Source organism: Colobus angolensis, unplaced genomic scaffold (genome assembly GCF_000951035.1).
Source record: "Colobus angolensis palliatus isolate OR3802 unplaced genomic scaffold, Cang.pa_1.0 Scaffold434, whole genome shotgun sequence".
Taxonomy (NCBI): Eukaryota; Metazoa; Chordata; class Mammalia; order Primates; family Cercopithecidae; genus Colobus; species Colobus angolensis.
The window spans coordinates 2,841,679-2,855,851 of NW_012117755.1; the positions used below are offsets into that span (position 1 = coordinate 2,841,679).

At 38.6% G+C, this 14,173-nt stretch overlaps 1 protein-coding gene across 1 annotated transcript in view; it reads left to right on the plus strand.

Moving 5' to 3' along the window:
- Positions 1-14,173, plus strand: part of DMD (dystrophin) — a 2,170,472-nt gene that overhangs the window by 1,809,640 nt on the left and 346,659 nt on the right. The window contains exons 58-59 of the mRNA XM_011957103.1: positions 2,672-2,792; positions 3,412-3,680. Of these exons, the coding sequence (XP_011812493.1) occupies positions 2,672-2,792; positions 3,412-3,680 (390 nt within the window). The remainder of the gene's footprint in view (positions 1-2,671; positions 2,793-3,411; positions 3,681-14,173) is intronic.

A 14,173-nucleotide genomic window follows, 5' to 3' on the forward strand; every position in this document is an offset into this window, starting at 1 on the left:
AGATACCCACTCCAGTCTTTCTGACAACACAGAGTTTAGCTTAGGAACCTACCCTGAGCTATAACCATTTGACCCTCTTCGATCAGAGAAATGAACTAGACAAATCGCTACAGATCTAATCTCCATGGTGTGGGAAGTTTCTCAGGAGGCTAGAGCATTCTGTAGGTGAACTGAGACATCCAGGGAAGTTTATTTCCTCATACTTAGTTGAATTCCACCCAGCATTTGCTCATCTACTCAGTCTAGACACTGGGAGTCATTCTTGTTTCTTTCTCTCTCTTCTCTCCAGTATCTATTCAGTCACCAAATTTTCACACTTCAGATTTTTAGACATTCCCTTATTCTATCCCTGTCATTTTTCCTGATACCATTGCCCTGAGTCAGATCCTCATAATCTTGCACTGAATTCTTACAATCGCCTCATTATCTCTCTGATTCCATTTCTGTTCTTCTCAAATACATACTCTGTATTTACATCAGGAAGATCTATTTGAAACACACATACTCCTGTGCCACTCCCTTGGTTAAAACCGTTCAAAGGTTCCTGATTACCTTCAAGGCAACACCTAAGCCTCTTAGCGGACCATATATGATCATAGAGAGGCAGAGCTTCAAATTCTGGTTTAAAAATCTAATATATTTCCAGAAAATGATAGTGTCTTTTTCATCTTTGGACATGCCCTCTCCTTGTTCTTTATGCTCTAGAAACACTGGCCTGCTTGAGATATCAATATATACCATACTGTTCTATGTCCTATGTCTCTGCACTTGCGTTTTCCTCTTCTTGGAATGTCCTCTAGCATACTCTTCCTTGAATAAATCATGTTCATGCTTTTGAATTCTATATGATTACTAGCTTCTCCTGGAAGCTTTTCCTGATTTTCTTCCCCATATTGTGCAAGTCTATAGCACTGTCTACATTGTATTGAAATTATTTACGTGTTTGACTCTTCCATTACATGTTAAAAGTTCCTATATAGAAAGGGCTGTTTTGCATTCAACTTTGTATTTCCAGTTTCAAGTACAACCACTGACACATGATAGTTCAATAGAGGGAGCCATTATTATTTTTATAATTAGTAATATCAGTATTAATTGCCTCTAGCCAGGTCCAAACAGAGAACTAGGCATAATGATAATTTACTTGAATCTGGGAAACTTAATTGTATGAAAAAACACACAAGAATACAGCAACTGTACACACACACACACACATTTCAAGTGAAATATTAGGAGAATCAGCTTTATATGCAAGCAAAGTAAATAACTCACGTATCCAGCATGATTTTACGGTACAGAAATATCCTATTATTCAGAAATTTCTTCCCTATCTATAGGCTGAATCCTAATATTCTACTTACAGAACTCCAGTATTTTGGTTCAAACGCCTTCCCTTTCTCTGTTGAATTGTAAATAACTGTGGATGATGAATCATTTTGCAAAGTATCAGACTCAGGATTCTTTTGAATGGTGAACACCACCAAGATTTTATTAAAAAATGTGTCATACAATGCAGCTGTGGAACACTTCTGTAACATAATGGTGTATCTGAATTTCGAGGAAGAATACTGCTAATTTGTTTTTCTCCAGTGAAAGAACAGGGCTTAAATTCAGCAGGCAACATTGCTAAAAGTAAGATAGAGGATAGAGTTGAAAAAAGCTACAGAAATTAAGCCCTAGATCAGGGCAAATATTATTACTGTTATTGTTAAACAGATATATTAGCATGTATGTAGCATGCACTTAATAATTTTATTAATACCCTCACTTCTGAGATCAAAGAACCTGGGTCAATAACTCTTTTCAATGGTGTCAGAGTATCTGTTAGGTTATTCTAGGCTCACGGTATGCCTCGCGATCCTTTTAGCACTCAATTATGTATGAACTTACTGTTTTCACTCTGCTTCTACTGTTAATTTTCTCCCTTCTTTGGATCTAGAAACTTTTTGAAGGCAGAAACTATTCATTTTGTTTTTCTCTTGATCCCCTGGATAAAGGAAGATTACAGATTAAACATTAATTCTAGGTCTGTTCATTTATAGAAACTAGCGCCCGCAATTCCTACATCCATAATAGCTCAAAACATTTCTACTATTCTCGAAGAGGTCACAATGGATGATGTAATGGCTATTTTTCAAAAGTATTGAGACTTTTCACTTAGCTTACCTATTTTATACCTTGTCAGACATTTTGACAGAATTAACTGGTGATTATCAGTTGGATTAATTGTATACTTTAATATAGCCTAAGGTCCTGTAAATGACCCTTAAGGCTTCCCATTATATTCTGGATATCCATTATTTTGGGTATGTTTAAGTCCTCATTAGCCACGCTAGAGCTTTGCAATATATACCTTGCAACCTTACCTGTAGATTTCAAGTATGGCTGTCAGGTTAGGTAAACAAAGCACTCTTATCTCAACGAGAGGGCATTAACTGTTGGGAATGCTCCCCCCCATCTCCCCAGAATAGCTTTACAAACAAAGTGCTTTCCTCGTTAACAGATAGACCCATGTAGCCTTTTTAAAAAATCATCTTATAACCATCAGTGTATAAATAAAAGAGATAGAAATTGACCTGGGAGTTTCATAAACAAGTTCTAAGCACCCAGGATTAATTTTGAGAAGAATGCCACAAGCCAACTAAGCACTTCTTTTCATCTCCTTTCACAGGCCTTCAAGAGGGAATTGAAAACTAAAGAACCTGTAATCATGAGTACTCTTGAGACTGTACGAATATTTCTGACAGAGCAGCCTTTGGAAGGACTAGAGAAACTCTACCAGGAGCCCAGAGGTAATTGAATGTGGAACTATAATAACATATTGATAGAAGGATCAGTGGTGACAGAGCAGCCCATCCATTCTTGCTGCCAGGGCCTGGATAGCTCTCATATTTTCTTGGTTAAATAGAATCAATTCAAATTAAGCATAGATGCTGAAAAAAAAAAAAAAAAAGAACTCATAGACTACCATGCATAAATCTGTTTGCACATTCATAAATAAACATTAAAAGAGATTAGCAATCAGTTATTGGAACATTTAGAAAATAATAAACAAAGGGAGTTATCTGTTAGGAGGAATTCTATTGTTGCAAAGACTACAAGTTAATTTTCCATTTAAGAGCCTGCCTAAAATAAATGAGAGCTTGTGCTATGCATCCTAACGTTTTTCTCCTCAATAGCTTAAGTGAATCTTAAATTATCGGATTGATATAAGGTAGAAACTCAGGAAGACATACTTTAGATGTTCTGGGCTGTATCAAAATTTATGCCAAAGTATAAAAAAGCCATTAATCAGTAGGTTACCCTCTTGTTAAACTGTACTCTTTCTTTCTTCCAGTATGACCTTTTTGACAATGTTTAAAAAAAAAAAAAATGAATGTGGCCTAAAACCTTGTCGTATTGCCAATTTAGAGCTGCCTCCTGAGGAGAGGGCCCAGAATGTCACTCGACTTCTACGAAAGCAGGCTGAGGAGGTCAATACTGAGTGGGAAAAATTGAACCTGCACTCCGCTGACTGGCAGAGAAAAATAGATGAGACCCTCGAAAGACTCCAGGAACTTCAAGAGGCCACGGATGAGCTGGACCTCAAGCTGCGCCAAGCTGAGGTGATCAAGGGATCCTGGCAGCCAGTGGGCGATCTCCTCATTGACTCTCTCCAAGATCACCTCGAGAAAGTCAAGGTACCGTCTACTTCTTTGCTTCGGGGCTCTTTGAGAGACTCAAAAGAGCTTCTAATCTGAACTTGGGTGCAGTGTTACCTTCCCACAAAGTTAAAGCTAGAGCACTTAAGCAATGGAAATCAGTCCATCTTTCACAAATTCAGTCTTCTTTCACATGGTATTTTCTCCAAGAGAAGACAGTGATCTAATCATTTGTCTGTCTTCAGTTATATGAAATGAAATATTAAAAAAGTTACAGGGCAAGAAATCATTTTGACTTTGCTGTTAAGTGATTGTACTAAAGTCTGATGTGTGTATGTGTGTGTGTGTGTGTGTGTGTGTGTATTGCTTGTGTTACTTAGTATCAGAATACAGAAAAATAAAACGCTTAAGCAAGAGCCAGGAGTCTAGGTGTTGGCCCTTTTGCTAACTAAATTTTATGATGGGTAAGTTATGGTATGGTGAAATAAGGTCGTTAATGTGTGGCCCTTCCCTTGGAAGGCGATATTTGTAATACAGTTTCAAGTTTCATTGGCCCACTGCAGAAGTGAGGGAAAATCATTATATATTTGGAAGACCACTATCTGTAAGACCAAAGTTAAATTCCCTTGTGGCACAAAGATGGCAAATGTATTCTACAGGAAAAAATACATATTTAGGACTATCATTTTGAGATCAGCAACTACTCATCTATAGTCAAAACCACAAAAGTCCTCCTAGATTAAAATTCAAAAGAAGTTAAATTCCCTCATGCACTCAGCATGTTTGCCAGCATCCTCAGCATCCTCATTCTAGAAGTTGTCCTCTTCCTTGGCTTTCATGGAACTGTTCCATCCATGTTCTTCTTCCTATATTTTTCTAGATTCTTCCCTTCTAGAAATTCTAGATTCTACCCACCCTTCAAATACTGTTGTGCCCAAGTTTCTAACCTTAGCCTAATTCTCTTTTGATTGTTTAAACCCTCCGTGTTTGAGATGGCATGGATGGTGATGTATCTACATCTCTAGTCCACATCTCTCTTCTGATCTCTGAATCCATATGGCATCAGGATCACAAATGCAACTATTCTGAAACGAAGTTCATTTGTTCCCCTGTTTTTCCATGTCCCTACTTCTGTCCCCTCCTATCTGACATTTTTTTCCCCGTTTCCTATTTCAGTTAATGAATCATCATCCAACAAATTTTCCAGGCTAGAAACTTTAGGTTCATCCTTAAACCCTTCTGCATTTTCACTGACGGCACATGATGGCTCATGTTACCTCAGAATAGCTCTTTTATCTTTTCTCTCCTCTTTTAGCCAACGTCCTTTTTAATCCCCAGCATCTTTTACTTAGATGATAACAGTATACATCTTTAAATCCCATTCACCCCTCCGTGTGCCTGGCATATCTTAGATACTGCATTTTAAATGTTTGGTGAATTAATGGATGGATGAATGGTTTCTTTACTGATGTTCCTGCATTACCCAGCCTCTTCCAACTCTAATCCAAACTCCTTGCAGAAGAATGCTTGCCTAGAGAATGAAATCCAATGAATAAGGAGATTAAGTGGCTATTTTCTTCCTAGCCCTGGCTTACCTTCTCAGCCATAGCTCCCGTTCTCCAGACCATTTAATACACTCTGCCCATATGATATATATATATATGATGGCATATTTGGGAAAAAGGGGTGATGTGGGCAGAGTGTATTGAATGTGTATGTGTAAAGTATGTATGTGTGTGTGTATATATATGTATGTATATGTATACACATACATACCTAGATACATACATATGTATACATCAATATGTATACACACACATATATATATCTGCCTTTGCAAATGCTGTTCTCTCTGTCTGGATCCCCCTACATTGTCTACTTGGTGAATTTTCACTCAGCCCTCAAGGACCAGCCAAAATGTTACCTATCTTTGTTGTCTTTCCTGGGTGTCTACAACCCCCAACTCCCACCAAGCAGAAGAAACTGCTCACAGTTGGTGCTCTCATAGATCACCAAGCTTGCTAAATTGTCACACTTAAATTTCACATATATTGTAGCAACTTGCTTATGCATTATTTTTCTCCCAGAGAAAGTGAGGTTGCTAAGAGCAAGGATCATACTGTACATCTTTGGGCTCCTAGCCCAGGGCCAGCAACATGTGAGGAATCTCATTAAGTACCTTCATTTATTCACTCAATAGCTGTTTATCAGTCATTATATAATGTGCTGGACAGGTAATTATAAAAGAAACAGACTTGGTCCTTGCCTTCATGAAGACTATGATCTGATGTTGAATTGCATAGCTCTTCATTAAAATAGCAGGTAAAAAATTTAAAAAGAAAAGATTAAAAATTTGACTTTAATACTTCTAAAATCCCTTCTACCCCAGCATTTTATGACCCCATGTCTGACATTTAAAGTAGGGGTTAACTTTGCTGTCTTCTGGAAAACTAAGTGTTTTGAAATGTATTACCTAGTATTTTAAAAGCATTAAATACGTTAATTTTATTCAAAAATATAGGGACTAATTTGTTGACAGTCTTCTCCAAAAATGAGAAATAAGTTAGGAAGATGTCCCAATGGAACTAAATTAGTTAATATATCAATTAAATCGCTCAATATATAGGCCGTTAGAGCAGACATAAGGGATTCATTTTTAGCCATACTTGTCACACAGGTACGTTTGTAAGATACTGAGTATGGATGGAGAAGAGAATGTGTACAGCATAATTTAATAATTAAAAATAACTAAAAGCATAACAGTTCAAGTATTAGCTGGCCTTCACCCAACCCTATTCGCAGTATTCCTTTTAGTTTCCCTGTCTTATCTGTTCTTGGTCTTAAGACAAACTTCATTTTCCATACCCTAATTGGTAAAACTGTCATTCGGATCCCAATAATAGCAAAACATATAAATATTAAACATACCTTTCAAAAGATTATATTTATAACCCAACACATCTATCTTTCTCAGACATACATACACGTAAGTTATGGTACTTATCTAAATTTTTATGTACTGGTAATAATAGATGTGATTGGGCTTTTGAATCAGTGTTGTATTTTATGCATGTTTCAAACTACGAATTACATGAATTCATATATATTTATCTCCCTTCAGGAGCTCTTCTTCAATTTTGCAATGGAAATATATCATTTTTCTCCATTGCATCTTATTGACACTGGGTTTGAAACACTGAGGCTTTGGGGGTAGTAGTTTACAAGGAATGAGTTTTAATAACTAAAATTTATTTCAGAAAAAAGTAGAAGTGTACTTGAAACCACTGTTCCCATTTTTCCACTCAGCAATTTAAGCCCTCAGAGGATTCATGCTGTGGGGAACTTGAAACTGATAACTAGGCAGCTAGCCAGAAGAACACTTTATATATCCATATCAGTTCATTTCCCTCACCCCTAGAGACTCTGTATCATAGTACCCCCCTCCATTCTGATCTGATGTGTTAAATAACTTGTTATTCAAGTGACTAAGTAATATGTGTTTCTGTGAGATTTCGCGTTCTATAATTGTATCAGCAAATGGGGCTTTTGGATTTAAAGAATGGGTTAAACAACAATGACTAAGTCCCTGGCCTTTATGGAAATGGCGTTATTGCTAGCTGATCATCTTCGGGTGGTGAACATGGTAAATTAATAGATGGAAACACAATATTAATATTGACTATATTGCTCACTAAGAGAATCTCAGCCTTCCAAATATAGCTTCCATAGGAAAAACCAGTAGAATAAAATTTAAGTTTTAAATGCTTCTTTACTTTTAAAATTCATGATTTATACTGCTTATAAAATATTTTAAGGGCAAGATCATGACTTTTCACTTTACTGAAAATAGCACCAGTGCTTATTTGACTAGACAAATATTCTACTTTCCTTGTAATGGAGAATAGGAATAATAACTCTTTGAATCACTAGGTGCTCCACATAGATCTGTAAGTGGAATATATAAAAGCTTTAATAAAGTAGAATAACTTTTAAACCTATAGTCTGGATACAAGATTTTTGTTCTTCAGGACAATCTCCCAATGTGAGAAAGTTTGTGGATTGTTGTTTTCTTTTTTTTTTTTTTATTTGAGAGAGAGTCTCGTTCCATCACCAGGCTGGAGTGCAGTGGTGAGATCTCGGCTCACTGCAACCTCCGCCTCCTGGGTTCAAGGGATTCTCCTGCCTCAGCCTCCTGAGTAGCTGGGACTACAGGCGCGCACCACCATGCCCAGCTGATTTTTGTATTTTTAGTAGAGACAGGGTTTCACCATGTTGGCCAGGATGTTCTTGATCTCTTGATCTCATGATCCGCCCACCTTGGCCTCCCAAAGTGCTGGGATTACAGGCATGAGCCATCACTCCCGGCCAGATTGCTGTTTTTTAATGTTTTGCTTTTGTTCTAATAAACCATGGTTTCTCTTTTTTTAATTTTTCTTTTTTGAGACAATCTCACTCTGTCACCCAGGCTGAAGTGCAGTGGCGCTATCTCAGCTCACTGCAGCCTCCGCCTCCTGGGTTCAAGCAGTTCTCCATCTCAGCCTCCCAAATAGCTGGGACTGCAGGCACCTGCCACCATGCCCAGCTATTTTTTTTTTTTTGTATTTTTTAGTAGAGATGGGGTTTCACCACGTTGGCCAGGCTGGTCTCGAACTCCTGACCTCAGGTGATCTGCTCACCTTGGCCTCCCAAAGTGCTGATCTACAGGCATGAGCCACTGTACCCAGCCTATAAACCATAGTTTCTCTATACCAAAAGTGGTATGTCATTCTTGAGCCAGGAATATTTCAGTGTCTTTAGTTTACCTGTTAACTCTGAACACAGTTTTTCATACACTGTAGATAACTCTCCCAGGCTGCCATCTTGGAATATGCAAATCTGTCACATCTATGTAGTTATGCATTTTGCATTTTTGTCAGACTTTTAACTTATATTTCTTACTGTGAAAAGTCAGGGCAGGGATTCTATGAGCTTTCTCTTTAAAGTTCCTAACATGAAATGTTTTGATTAAACCTTTTTGGCATTCAAATTGAGATTGATTTAATGATGTGTGTAGCGGGCCAGAAGTTATGTTGAAGTGACAGTGCCATCCTTATTTATCTTCAGCATTCACATCTAAAGTTTTAAGAAGAAAACTGGCAAATCCACCTTTTTAGGCTTACCATCCTCAGTCCCTGTGACTTTGGGGTGTTTTTTATTGTTTTTTTATTTTGAGAAATTTGTCAAAGAAATGCAATCTTAGAATTTGACATTGAGGAAGCCAAGTATATTTCCTCTGAATAGATAATGTGAAATGTGATATAATGTATTAGAATTTCTTCTTCACTTTGCCAAGCAAGACACTTGCAACCATGTTCATGCAACTATCTTCCCTTATGGCTTTTCTCTTCTTAACCTTGGTTCTAAAGTTTTCTTCTTATTGTATTAATTTTGTTATGCTTCCCATTTATATGAGTCGAGTCAACCTTACTTGATTTCTTATATATGAGTTATATAAGGAAAACTTATCTTTTCCTGTAGAATTTGGGAATGAATGGATAGAATCAACATGAACAGGGCAACCCTAAAAATCATTCAAAACATGTAAGCTCTCCCAACTCTGAATAAACTAGTGATATCTTCATAATGAATAAGGTATACTGCCTATAGTAGGAAGAGGAAAATTTATTAATATTTTGTGCATTGTTAAAGAACTACAAATGAATTGCTGTGTGGAGGCTTTCATTGTTGTTGTTGTAAAAATGTTATGTGTATTAAGTAAGCCTTTGATAGAGAAGAAAAAACAAAGAAAAAATATTTAATCCTTCATAAATCTGGGTGAAATATGAAGCTAATAATTCATGTTACATGGGGTAACCAGGGTTTTATCTAGTTTACAAAGCATGCAATTGCAATGTTTAAAAGCGTATGATTTGGCCTTTAATATCTGAAAATATGTCTGTCAAAAGCCATATTATAGCGATTGTCACTCCACACTTTATATTTTAATAGAATATTTGTGTACTTGTGATTAGAGATGTTAGTGGGTTTCTAAACCAGTACTGTATTAAGGATTTTATGCTATTGTAAAATTATGGATTATATGAATTCATATATATTGATTTACTTTCAGTAGCTTTTCAATAGAATATCTAGGGTTTAATACAGCTTAGAAACTAAAATAGGAATTATTCATCTTTAAAATCCTGACCAAAGAGGTGGCTGGCAAGATGACTGAATAGGAACAGCTCCAGTCTGCAGCTCCCAGTGAGATCAACACAGAAGGCGGGTGATTTCTGCATTTCCAACTGTGGTACCCAGCTCATCTCATTGGGACTGGTTAGACAGTGGGTGCAACCCATGGAGGGTGCAGAAGCAGAGTGGGGCGTCACCTCACCCAGGAAGCGCGAGGGGTCACTAAATTCCCTTCCCTAGCCAAGGGAAGCCGTGAGGGACTGTGCTGTGAGGAATGGAGCATTCTGGCCCAGACACTATGCTTTTCCCACAGCCCTTGCACACGCAGACCAGGAGATTCCCTCAGGTGCCCACACCACCAGGGCCCTGGGTTTCAAGCACAAAATTGGGCAGCTGTTTGGGCAGACACCGAGCTAGCTGCAGGAGTTTTTTATCATACCCCAGCGGCACCTGGAACACCAGCGAGACAAAACCATTCACTCCCCTGGAAAGGGGGCTGAAGCCAGGGAGCCGAGTGGTCTGGCTCAGAGGATCCCACCTGCCATGGAGCCCAGCAAGCTAAGATTCACTGACTTGAAATTCTCGCTGCCAGCACAGCAGTCTGAAGTCAACCTGGGATGCTCAAGCTTAGCATGGGGAGGGGCACCTGCCATTACTGAAGCTTGAGTAGACAGTTTTCCCCTCACAGTGTAAACAAAGCCGCCAAGAAATTCTAACTGGGTGGAGCCCACTGCAGCTTAGCAAGGCCACTGTAGCCAGATTGCCTCTCTAGATTCCTCCTCTCTGGGAAGGGCACCCCTGAAAGAAAGGCAGCAGCCCCAGTCAGGGGCTTGTGGATAAAACTCCCATCTCCATGAGACAGAGCACCTGGGGGAACGGGCAGCTGTGGGCACAGCATCAGCAGACTTAAATGTTCCTGCCTGCCGCCTCTGAAGAGAGCAGCAGATATCCCAGCACAGCACTCGAGCTCTGCTATGGGACAGACTGCCTTCTCAAGTGGGTCCCTGACCCCCGTGCCTCCTGACTGGGAGATGCTTCCCATCAGGGGTCGACAGATACCTCATACAGGAGAGCTCCAACTGGCATCTGGTGGGTGCCCCTCTGGGACGAAGCTTCCAGAGAAAGGAACAGGCAGCAATCTTTGCTGTTCTGCAGCTTCTGCTGGTGATACTCAGGCAAACGGGGTCTGGAGTGGACCTCCAGCAGACTCCAGCAGACCTGCAGCAGAGGGGCCTGACTGCTAGCATCAACATCAACAAAAAGGACGTCTACACAAAAACCCCATCTGAAGGTCACCAACATCAAAGACCAAAGGTAAATAAATCCATGAAGATGAGGAAAAAACAGCACACAAAGGCCGAAAATTCCGAAAACCAGAACGCCTCTTCTCCTCCAAAGGATCACAACTCCTCTCCAGCAAGGGTACAAAACTGGATGGAGAATGAGTCTGGCAAATTGACAGAAGAAGGCTTCAGAAGGTGGGTAATAACAAACTCTTATGAGCTAAAGAAGCATGTTCTAACCCAATGCAAGGAAGCTAAGAACCTTAAAAAAAAAGGTTAGAGGAATTGCGAACTAGAATAACCAGTGTAGAGAAAAACATAAATGACCTGAAGGAGCTGAGAAACACAGCACGAGAACTTCGTAAAGCATACACAAGTATCAATAGCCTAATCGATCAAGCAAAAGAAAGGATGTTAGAGATTGAAGATCAACTTAATGAAATAAAGCGTGAAGAGAAGATTACTGAAAAAATAATGAAAAGGAACAAACAAAACCTTCAAGAAATATGGGACAATGTGAAAAGACCAAACCGACATTTGATTGGTGTACCTGAAAGTGATGGGGAGAATGGAACCAAGTTGGAAATACTCTTCAGGATATTATCCAGGAGAACTTCCCCAACCTAGCAAGACAAGCTAACATTCAAATTCAGGAAATATAGAGAACACCACAAAGATATTCCTCAAGAAGAGCAACCCCAAGACACATGATCGTCGGATTCACCAAGGTTGAAATGAAGGAAAAAATGTTAAGGGCAGCCAGAGAAAAAGGTCAGGCTACCCACAAAGGAAAGCCCATCAGACTAACAGCAGATCTCTTGGCAGAAACCCTACAAGCCAGAAGAGAGTGGGGGCCAATACTCAACATTCTTAAAGAAAAGAATTTTAAACCCAGAATTTCATATCCAGGCAAACTAAGCTTCATAAGCAAAGTAGAAATAAAATCCTTTACAGACAAGCAAATGCTGAGAGATTTTGTCACCACCAGGCCTGCCTTACAAGAGCTCCTGAAGGAAGCACTAAATATGGAAAGGAAAAACTGGTACCAGCCACTGTAAAAACATACCAAATTGTAAAGACCATCAACACTATGAAGAAACTGCATCAACTAATGAGCAAAATAACCAGCTAGCATCATAATGACAGGATCGAATTCACACATAACAATATTAACCTTAAATGTAAATGGGCTGAATACTCCAATTAAAAGACACAGACTGGCAAATTGGATAACGAGTCAAGATCCATCAGTGTGCTGTATTCAGGAGACCCACCCCCTGTGCAGAGACACACATAGGCTCAAAATAAAGGGATGGGTGAATATTTACCAAGCAAATGGAAAGAAAAAAAAAAAACAAAAAACAAGAAGCAGGGGTTGCAATCCTAGTCTCAGATAAGACAGACTTTAAACCAACAAAGATCAAAAAAGAAAAAAAAATGATATTACATAATGGTAAACTGATCAATGCAACAAGAAGAGCTAACTATCCTAAATATATATGCAACCAGCATAGGAGCACCCAGATTCATAAAGCAAGTTCTCAGAGACCTACAAAGGGATATAGATGCCTATACAATAATAGTGGGAGACTTTAACACCCCACTGTCAATATTAGACAGATCAACAAAACAGAAAATTAACAAGGATATTCAGGACTTGAACTCAGCTCTGGACCAAGTGGACTTAATAGACATCTACAGAACTCTCCACCCGAAATCAAAAGAATATACATTATTCTCAGCACCACATCACACTTATTCTAAAATTGACCACATAATTGGAAGTAAAACACTCCTCAGCAAATGCAAAAAAAAAAAAAACGGAAATCATAAAAAAACAGTCTCTCAGTACAATCAAATTAGAACTCAGGATTAAGAAACTCACTCAAAACTGCACAACTACATGGAAACTGAACAACCTGCTCCTGAATGACTGCTGGGTAAATAAGGAAATTAAGGCAGAAATAAATAAGTTCTTTCAAACCAATGAGAACAAACACACAATATACCAGAATCTCTGGGACACAGCTAAAGCCGTATTTAGAGGGAAATTTATAGCACTAAAATCCCCACAGGAGAAAGCAGGAAAGATCTAAAATTGGCACCTTAACATCACAATTAGAAGAAGTAGAGAAGCAGGAGCAAACAAATTCCAAAGCTAGCAGAAGAGAAGAAATTACTAAGATCAGAACAGAACTGAAGGAAATAGAGACACGAAAAGCCCTTCAAAAAAATCAGTGAAGCCAGGAGCTGGTTTTTTGAATAGATTAACAAAATAGATAGACTGCTAGCCTGACTAATAAAGAAGAAAAGAGAGAACAATCAAACAGACACAATAAAAAATGATAAAGGGGATATTACCTCTCATCCCACAGAAATACAAACTACTATCAGAGAATACTATAAACATCTCTATGCAAACAAACTAGAAAATCTAGAAGAAATTGATAAATTTCTGGGCACATACACCCTCCCAAGACTAAACCAGGAAGAAATAGAATCCCTGAATAGACCAATAATGAGTTCTGAAATTGAGGCAGTAATTAATAGTCTACCAACCAAAAAAAGCCCAGGACCAGATGGATTCACAGCTGAATTCTACCAGAGGTACAAAGAGGAGCTGGTACCATTCCTTCTGAAACTATTCTAAACAATAGAAAAAGAGGGACTCCTCCCTAACGCTTTTTATGAGACCAGCATCATCCTGATACCAAAACCTGGCAGAGACACAACAAACAAAGAAAATTTCAGGCCAATATCCCTGATGAACATCAATGCAAAAATCCTCAATAAAAATACTGGCAAACTGAATCCAACAGCACATGAAAAAGCTTATCCAGCCTGATCAAGTTGGCTTCATCCCTGGGATGCCAGGCTGGTTCAACATAGAGAAATCAATAAACGTAATCCATCACATAAACAGAACCAATGACAAAAACCACATGATTATCTCAATAGAAGCAGAAAAGGCCTTCAATAAAATTCAACACCCCTTCATGCTAAAAACTCTCAATAAATTAGGTACCGATGGAACGTATCTCAAAATAGTAAGAGCTACTTATGACAAACCCACAGCCA